Source organism: Gallus gallus, chromosome 1 (genome assembly GCF_016699485.2).
Source record: "Gallus gallus isolate bGalGal1 chromosome 1, bGalGal1.mat.broiler.GRCg7b, whole genome shotgun sequence".
Classification (NCBI taxonomy): Eukaryota; Metazoa; Chordata; class Aves; order Galliformes; family Phasianidae; genus Gallus; species Gallus gallus.
This window is the reverse complement of record NC_052532.1, coordinates 195,093,710-195,103,017: the sequence shown is the minus strand read 5'-3', so window position 1 is coordinate 195,103,017 and position 9,308 is coordinate 195,093,710. Positions and strand designations below refer to the sequence as shown.

Below are 9,308 nucleotides of genomic sequence, written 5' to 3'. Positions count from 1 at the left end.
TTCTGTCCCCATGTCCCAGAGGCAGAAGGAGGGGAGATCTGCAGCACTTACATGACTTGGCCAGTGGGTTTACCAGTGCGGCGGTACGTAGCTGTAGGTGGGGGTCCCTTGAGCCCGGTACGTTGGCACAGAAACTGGATGTGCTCCGATGGCGGTGTGTTGTGGGGTGGTCAACAAGGTTCCTGCAGCAACAGCGAGGAGAAAGGCTTGGCGTGAAGGTATCACAGCACAGGGGAGGTGAGAGGGGATTGCTAAGCCAGCACCACGTCCAAGAGGCTTTGGAGAGCCCCAAGGAGCAGACCCCAAAGAGCCCAGGGGTACACCAGGAGAGTCCCCTCCTCTCCGAGCCATGACTTGTTGGAGATTCCAAGTGAGAACGTGCACGGTGCCTTCAGCAGACACAAAAAGGGGGAATACGGTCTCAAATGTCTCTGCTCTAAGAGAAATGGGGTGCTCGAAGCTTTAGGGCATCCTACATGCATAATTACATCTGCCCACTCCTCAGCACAAGCAACAGTAGTAAATATCTCAGAGTGGTTCTTGTGAGGCACAGGCTGCAATCCCTCCCTGTAACAGGGAGTCAACAGAGCCCTATTTCACAGCTAATGCAGATGCAAATGGATGAGCAATGCCCTTCTTTGCATAATTCAGTACACAGTGCTATGAATTGTTTTGTGAAGAACTGCTGAGGAGAGAAATACAAGCCTTGGAAAAAAAATAGAACAGCCCATAGCCTTGCTCAGTGCCTCAATGTGTCATCAGTTAATCACGTTTTACCAGGACTGAAATAACCCCATGCATATAACACACAGGATTTGAGAGTGATGTGTAAACCAAGGTTAATGCTTGTTTCATTAAGTGTGTGCAGCAGGAGCGTAAGTATCTTAACAAAGAGCTCGAGGGTAGAAATGCAACTGTGGTTGGAGACGGGCAAGCTTGGCTGTTGCTTTATTTGTGGAACAGAGTGCAAAAGCATGTCCCTCTAGGGCACAACAAATGGAAGAGCTTCTCTGCAACCCTACAGCCGTGAGTGGTATCAGCCTGAGGTGCAAATTAATTGATTTCGGCCTGTGTGGGCTGCTTGGGTTCATCCCATCCAAGAGATGAACCCACTGCTCTGGATCTGTGGGGCCACGGAGGAGCCTCTTACCTGCTGACATGGCCATGGTGGTGCCAGCGACCATCCCCATGGCCACGCCGTTGGTCCGGGGCGCAGCCACGGGGGCCGGGTAGATGGCCGAAGGGATGCTGTTGGGCTGAACCACGGTGGTGTGATGGATAACGTGAGGCTGTGCCGCGTACACTGGCTGGGTATAATAAGCTCCCTGTTTGAGAAAGGGAAAACACCACTGGCTTTGTCATCCCACAGAAAGCCCACGTCCCGCGCATGTATCGGCATGGCTGGTCCCAATGGATGGGGCACCCACAGCTCAAGCACCACATGGGACATGGGAGAGAAACCCGCGATCCAAACACATATTTTCCCATTCTCTTTCCGAGCTCCCCCCAGGATGATTTCAAACAGAAGGATTTATTTATTCCTCCAACGGGAATGGGGTTGGCATCATAAGCCAACCCCAGTGCCATAAGCACTGGAATAGGCTCCCCAGGGAGGTGGCTGAGTCACCATCCCTGAATGTGTTTAAAAACCATTTGGATGTGGTGCTCAGAGACAGGATTTAGTGGAGGGTTGTTAGGGTAGTATCGTTAGGTTGTGGTTGGACTTGATGATCTTGAAGGTCCTTTCCAACCTGAGCAATTCTATGACTCTATATGATCATGGGTAGGGGGCATGGTGGCAATGGGTCACTGGTTGGACATGATGGACTAAGCAGTCTTTAACAACCTTAACAATCCCATGGTTCCATGAAACATACTGCATGGTTTGATGGGATGAAACGGGGCCGGGTCCAAAATACGTTGGCTGCTGGCGTGCAAAATGAGCAAGAGATGGAAGGAAAGGAGGAACTGTGGCCCCATCTGATCCCAAAGGGCCTGCCTCAGTGCGGGAAGTGGGCAGACAAAAGGGAGCACCGTCTCCTCGGGTTTCCAAAGGGAGACAGAGGGGCTCTGAAATGCGGGCTGCTGAGACCCGAGGGAGTTGGAAACAAGGGGGAGAAAATGGGTGGGAGGAAAAGAAAGGAGCCAACAGAGAAAGCCCCACATCCCACGTAACGGCGATCCCGAAACGTGAGCAGCACGGTGCTGCGAGAACAGGGAAGGATCAGAGGGCTGAGAACAATGAGGGGAGATCTTATTGCAGTTTGGGACAGGGGTGGGAGAAGCCCTGCGGGTATGGATGAAGTGGGGAAAGGAGAAACGGATGAACTATCAGATTACTTCTTCCTTTCAGGCTGATAGGGCAGATTGTAGGCACACTGCATTACAATGGGGAAGGGGAGAACTTGCCAAGAGAGAGATGAGGAAGGGGACAGAAATCAGCCTGAAACCCTTCTGGTAGAGCAGAGCGTGGAGCAGCTGATGCCCTTCCTAGGATGCAGCTGCACACCTGGCTTGGGATTAGGACAGGACACAACCTTTCATGGGCAAATACTGGTCGTGGGTGGATGGTTGGGCTGGGTGATCTTGGAGTTCTTTTCCAACATTGATGACTCTACAATCCTATGACTTAGCCTTCCCCTGCCTGTGCTCATCTCAGCAGCCGGCATCTTCCCTGCAAAGTGCCTGAGCTCAACACCAGGCTCCATCCGTTCCAGCACGGCAGGGGTCACCCTGAAGGGTTAAGTCCCAGTGGTGGCAAAGAGCTGCCTGGGCCTGGTGACAAAGCTGCCACCAGTTTCTGTGCCAGGTGATGGGGAGCATGTCAGGAACCAGCAGAGAGCACCTGAGCACATGTCTGACCCCGACAGCCTCCCCTGTGCTCAGCTAATGGAAGGTAAGTGGACAAAACAGGGCAGAGGAGATGCTCTGGTCTCAGCCTGGCATGGAGAAACCAGGTCACGGCTGCAGGAGAAGTCCTGTTTGCCATTAAGGTGGAAGGAAAAAAAGCCAGGAAAGCTGCAGGGCCGGAGTGATGCAAGGAGCTCATTATCTCCTGCAGGAAGGGGCAGCGAGGAGATTTTTGGAGGACACCTGTCCACCGTGGGGTCTTGGCTCTGCTGCATGGCTGGAGGCAGCAGCGATGCTGGAGCAGAGACGATGGCACTGGGAGCCCAGCCAGGTGCTCAGGGACACAAATCTGGGCCATGCTGGTGAAGGTGACACAGGGGGCTGTGCCATGGGAAGCAGGAGGGCAAGGCATGGAGATACCACTGGGATGGGGACCCCTAGCTCATGTATGGCATTGACACCAAGCCCCAACATCCAGGTGTGGGATTTGGGGAGGAAAGGACCCAAGGGGAGGTATCAGGTGGTGATGGCAGATACAGAGAGAGGCACGTACCTGGGTGTACAGGTTCTGCTGTGGGTAGGCACTTCTGATGGGGTACATAGCAGTTTGGTATGGATTCGGAGACGGAGAGTAGGGAGGAGGCGCGTTGTTGCTCTGGGTCGGTGGGACCTTGTAGGGAGTCCCCGCAGTGTACCCTGGTGAAGAAAGACCAAAGCAGAGGGGGTGAGGGGGAGGTTTACAGCTGGTGAGACAGCCACAGGGCTTACAGCTCGGGGCCCGGGTCCTGCTGCCCCCTGGGGCTCAGCTGGAAGAGATGCTGTTGGGAGGAGGGATGCAGTCGCAGCATCACTTAGAGTGAAGGGGATGGGCAGCAGGGAGCCTTATCAGGGGGCAAAACAGACTCACAGCTGAGAGAAGGGCAGCACGAGCATCACAAACATCCCATCCCCATGCTCATAAACCACTGCAACCAATGCCACCCAGTGCAGGACCCTTCCTCTGGCTCTTCCCTCTGCAAAATAGGGCATCCAACCCCAAATCCACTGCCTGGAGGTGTTCAGGTGTCAGCAGCATTTCGAGGGCTGGATACGGCTGTTCTTGCCTGAAAAGGGCTGCAATCTGTCCTACAAATTGCTGCTTACACGAGGTCGATGAGCACCCAACATCTCAGCACAAAAAAAAGGCAATGCATGGCCCCACGGGACTTCGTGCAGCCCAAGGTTGCAAAATCAGACCCACCTGCATGTCTCAATAGCTCTAGTTCCTGAAATTAAGTTTCTTCCCCTCTCTCCTCCCCATGTTTTTGTCCTCTCACCTTTTCTGCTAGGGGTGCAGTGAGTAAAAGAACTTCACTGCTGTGGGATCTCACTTCACAGGGCAGCACTGCTATCACATCCCCCCCATAAAGCAGCAAGAGGTGGGGAAGGGCTCTCCTTCCCTTCAGCTGTGGGGCTGTGCCACCCAGCTTCTCTGCAGGTACGTTAGCAGAGAGCAAGGTCTACAGCTGTGATGGCATCGTTGGTGTTCAAGCAACCAGAAAGCAAACGCCCAAACCCACAAACCCACCATGCTGGTCCCTCCATGTCCCTAAGAACCTACTGGGGATGCGAGGCTCGTTTATCACCATCAAAAGAGTCCCTGTGCCTACAAAGGTCCCCTCGTGTTACAAGCTGCTCCTCCAACACCTCTATATCTGCAGGCTCTGCGCAGCGAGTCTGCTCTGTGGCCATTAGGAAAAGCCATTAGCTCTGTAGTGAGTGCACGCTGCAGGTGGCTGAGTTCTAAGGAAAGCATTTGGTAGGTGCTGAGCTGATGAATTAAAGCGAAGATCTGTTCCAAAATGGGGAAATCCATCCCAAACAAAGGACACCGCGAGCATATTGGCTGAGCTGGAACCTGCAGACCATGGGTGCAGCGAGGAGATGCTGGAGGGTTCTCTGGTTTTTGTGTTTCCATTCCAGGTGAGAGCTCTCTCCAAGGCTCCAACGCCTCGGTGGTTATTTTGGAGGAAGATCTCATGATTCCTATGTGCATGTCTGGACCACTAAAGAAAAGGGCAGATGTGGCACATGGGGACATGGTCGGTGGGGTTGGGTTGGGGTTGGACTTGGGGCTCCTGGAGGTCTTTTCCAACCTCAATGACTCTACGATTCTATGATTCTACTTCTAAAGCCTCAGTGACTTCGAGGCCGCTCTTGCAGTGAAGGACAAGAAGGAACTCACTGTTGGTGCCATACAGGGAACAGATCCCATTGGTGGGACAACGCTGAACAACATGGCTAAGTGGGAAATTCTGGTGGTAGGTGGATGGTTGGACTGGATGATCTTGGAGGTCTTTTCCAACCTTGGTGATTCTATGATTCTTCAGCGCTAAATTGGGGGAAAATCCTCAGGAATTCTTAAAGCTGTGCTTTAAGTCTTCTTTGAGGGCAGATGGGACCCATGGGCCCCGAACTCTAAGTAGGATGGAGAGAAGTTCAAGGCTGAGCAGAGTGGTAACACATCCCAACACTCAGACATAACGAACCCATTTACTCCATCAGCACTCAGGGCAGCAATTAACGAAGGACAGGATTTCAACTTTGCTAATACACAGCCTGAAGATAACAAGGAGCTTTCCAGGGATTGCAAACAGCATCTTGCTAACTTCTGGTTGCTGCAGAATGGAAATAGAAGTGTCAATTAAACAAAAAGGGTCTGATTTCCTTCCTGGGACTCATGGTAGAGTGCAGAACGAGATGGAATAGAGAGGGGGAACTGTGTGCTGATGCCTCCATGTGCTGGAGGGTCCATGGGGAGAACTCCATCCTGTTGTAGGACTGTCATGAGGAGCTGTAGGGACACCATGAGGAGCTGTAGGGCCATGAGGGGCTGTAGGTCCAGGAGGAGCTGTAGGGCCACCACAAGGAGCTGTAGGGCCACCATAAAGAGATGTAGGGCCAGGAGGAATTGCAGGGCCATGAGAAGTTGTAGGGCCATCAGGGGCTGTAGGGACATGAGGAATTGTTAGGCCATGAGCATTTGTAAGGCCATGAGGAGTTGTAGGGCCACCACGAGGAGCTGAAGGGCCACCACGAGGAGCTGTAGGGGCATCATGAGGAGTTGTAGGGTCATGAAGAGCTGTAGAACCACGAGGAGCTGTAAGGACACCATGAGGAGCTGTAGGAGCATGAGGAGTTGTAGGGTCATGAAGAGCTGTGGGACCACAAGGAGCTGTAGGGCCATAAGGCCAACCCTCAGCCCACTCCAAATACAGATACTGGACCTTGCTGCAGTTTCCCCACTGCTGAATCACAGACAATTTAACTGCTGTATTAAAAAAGGTGTTAAACACAACAGCCCGGGCAGATGCAACCTTCCTTGTTTATAAATGAAGGGGGGGAAGAAAAGCAAGCAATCTGCACTGGTTTGTGGGGAAAAGCAGCTCAAAGCCAAGTTCTAATGTCACACAATGATTTGTGCTCCTCTCACACAGAAACGCGTGTCTGGCAGCTAATTTTAAAGCCTAATTATAACAACCTAACGCCTTAGGAGGATTAGGAGTTCACCCGGCCCGTGCCTTGCTTCCACAGAAGGCTGGGATTTTAATAAAAAGCAATAGCAAGCGTAGGAGCACCACCTTCTATTAAAATTGCTGATTAAATCCCTCACATCACCCCAGAAATCTCAACCCTATGGATCCCACAGTGCAGAATGGCACTGAATTGCACAGATTTTTACCCTAAGGGTGATGGGGAATGGGGGGAGGTGAGGATGAAAGCTCTGTGCTGAGTTCTGCACCATTCACGCCAGGAGCACGACTGCAGAATGTGATGCTTTGCTGATGATGCCCATGGAAAGCTCTTAAGGTCTGGAGCACAGCGTTGCAGGATGGGTCAGTGTGGAGCAGGGGAGCTCAGGGGAGACCTCAAGGCCCTACAACTCCTGAAAGAAGGTTTTGGTAGGGGGAGTGATCAGCCTCTGCTCCCAGGTAACAGAAACAGAGGAACTGGAAGGCCATAAAGGGCTGTAGGGCCATGAGGAGCTGTAGGGCCATGAGGAGCTGTAGGACCACGAGGTGCTGTAGGGCCATGAGGAGCTGTAGGACTATGAGGGGCTGTAGAGTTATAAAGAGCTGTAGGGCCATGAGGAGCTGTAGGGTCACGAAGAGCTGTAGGACCATAAGCAGCTGTAGGGCCTTGAGGGGCTGTAGGGCTGTAGGAGCAGTAGGACCCCATTTCCCCATTCCCATCCCACTCCTTGCTTTCTGTCCTCGCCCCTTTACTCACCCAACCCCACTGCTTCCATCATTGCCACCAAGGCTCCTCACCACCTCCTTCATCCCACTCTTTTCCCCCAAATCCTTTCCTACCGCAGTACCCGCAGGATCAGCTCTTGTCCCCCTTGATTTTAAGGGAGGAATCTCAATTGCAGCAGCACAACAGGGAGGAAGATCGCATCCAGGCATGTGCTGAACTGCAAAGGAAAACTGCTGAGTGATACCTAATTGTCTACAACGCTGAGATTTTCCAAAAACTCACCACTTGGGCCACTGAAATTAGGATGCAGAGTCCACATCCCATGTTGGGGTTACAGCCGCTGCTACACAGAATGACAGGGACACCCCTTTTCCAAAAGAAAGTCTTCCCAGCACCCAAACCTCCTCTTGGTATGAGAACAGACACCCTGTGATGGGTATTTCACCCACGTGGGATGCTCTGCAGCCTTGCAGAGGGTCACTTGGCATCAGAACTAACCCCTCCAGCACAAAACAACTGAGAAAAACCCCAGAAGAAAAGGTTTATTTACTGAATGCTGCAGAAGAAGCCTGGTAGGTTCTGTTCTCGGTCCCAGTGTCCACTGGGAGGTGGAAGGTGCCCTCTGTGGCACAGGAGGAGGAGGTCTGTGGCCAGGCTTGCTTCATCAGAAGTGTAGCTTGAGTGAGAAAGAAGAGAAATGTTAGAGCAAGGAAGACATGGCCACCCCTATTCATGGCCCACTTTGCTGCCCTCCTCTTTTTTTCCCTATTTAGGGACAAGTACATGTAGGAATTTCATACTGGGGTATCCCATGGTGGGATGGTTTGTGCAGTGCATTGTAGTGAACCCATCACCTTCTCCATAGAACCCATCACCTCCTCCATATAACCCATCTCCTCCTCCATAGAACCCATCACCTCCTCCATATAATCCATCTCCTCCTCCATATAACTCATCTCCTCCTCCATAAAACCCATTACCTCTTCCATGAAACCCATCACCTCTTCCATGAAACCCATCACCTCTTCCATGAAACCCATCACCTCTTCCATGAAACACATCACCTCTTCCATATCACCCATCAACTCTTCCATAAAACCCATAACCTCCCCACTAAACCCCATAGAAGCGACCACTCTCCTGAGCCAAGAGACCAGTCTGAAGACCTGCACAGGGGACAAAGCCAACACAGGTGGCTTTGAGGACATCCCTGGGGACATCTCTGGGGTCTTATGGCTTTTCAGAGCAGCGGTTTAGTGTTTTGATGCAATAAACACATTCTGAATCATGACTTCCAGCCAATAGATCTGTCGTAGAGAGTCTATGTGCATAAGAAGCACTGAAACAAGGCAACACAAGCTGCAACGCAAGGCAGGATTGGATGGGTCCCTGTGCACAGGGACAAGGAACAGCTGTCCCTCATGTTTCCCAGATGGAAACCCCTGTGAGAGGGGTGCAAGGCATTTTATTTGCATTCCAGCCCCACGTGGTGGGTACTGCCGCTATGAGCATCCCACCCCATCAATGGGGTCTTTGGAAGGTCTGGAAGGAGAGCTGGTAGAAGCATGGCTTGGGGTAGTTTTCACTGCATTCTTGGGATATTCTACCACTCTACGATGCAAGGATCAGCAACATCTCCTGTGCATGAGCTATCACCCACAGAGGTGTCAATCCAGCCATGACTATCTAACATCTCTGCAGGTCTATCTCCTCCCAGCATCTTCTGAATTTGTTTTAGGCTCTCGCCAACAATCACAGGGAAAGGATCAAGTAGATGATACAGTGCATGCCTATGCACTGCAGGGCAATGCTTCCTGCAGGGAGCACAGAGTGCTCACAGCCCCCATCCTACGCCACGGCACAACCCCACCAAGCCTCCACTTCCTCAGCTGCTGCTAGAAACATCCATTCTGCTCAGTGCAGGCACTGCAGCAGTGGACACGGAGCATTATTCTCTTCTGCATTATTAATGGGCACAGTGAAAGAGAAAAGTGCGTGCCCTACTTTCAGCAAAATGAAAAGCAGGCACTGATGAGGAGAGCTGAAACAAGGAGAGCAAGTCGGGACGGCAGACTGCCTAGGAGGGAACCAGCTTAATGGAGACACACATTATTGGTTTTTCCTTTAAAACTGGCGTGCCTCGTGTCTCCACAGCACACAGTGATTTTAGGTGCTCAGTTTGACAAGCTTGAAAGGAGTTATTTCGGTATTGTGTCCCC

General features: G+C 52.0%; 1 protein-coding gene across 44 annotated transcripts in view; it reads right to left on the bottom strand.

Moving 5' to 3' along the window:
* The window catches only part of FAM168A (family with sequence similarity 168 member A), a 149,347-nt gene that overhangs the window by 5,049 nt on the left and 134,990 nt on the right, over positions 1-9,308 (bottom strand). For 42 of the 44 annotated variants that reach the window (XM_046912060.1, XM_046912062.1, XM_040659622.2 and 39 more), the window contains 4 exons: positions 7,640-7,765; positions 3,404-3,546; positions 1,151-1,325; positions 52-182 (listed from right to left, as the gene is read on the bottom strand). In XM_046912060.1, the coding sequence (XP_046768016.1) occupies positions 52-182; positions 1,151-1,325; positions 3,404-3,546; positions 7,640-7,765 (575 nt within the window). The remainder of the gene's footprint in view (positions 1-51; positions 183-1,150; positions 1,326-3,403; positions 3,547-7,639; positions 7,766-9,308) is intronic. The other 2 variants (XM_040659652.2, XM_046912182.1) reach the window with 1 other exon arrangement.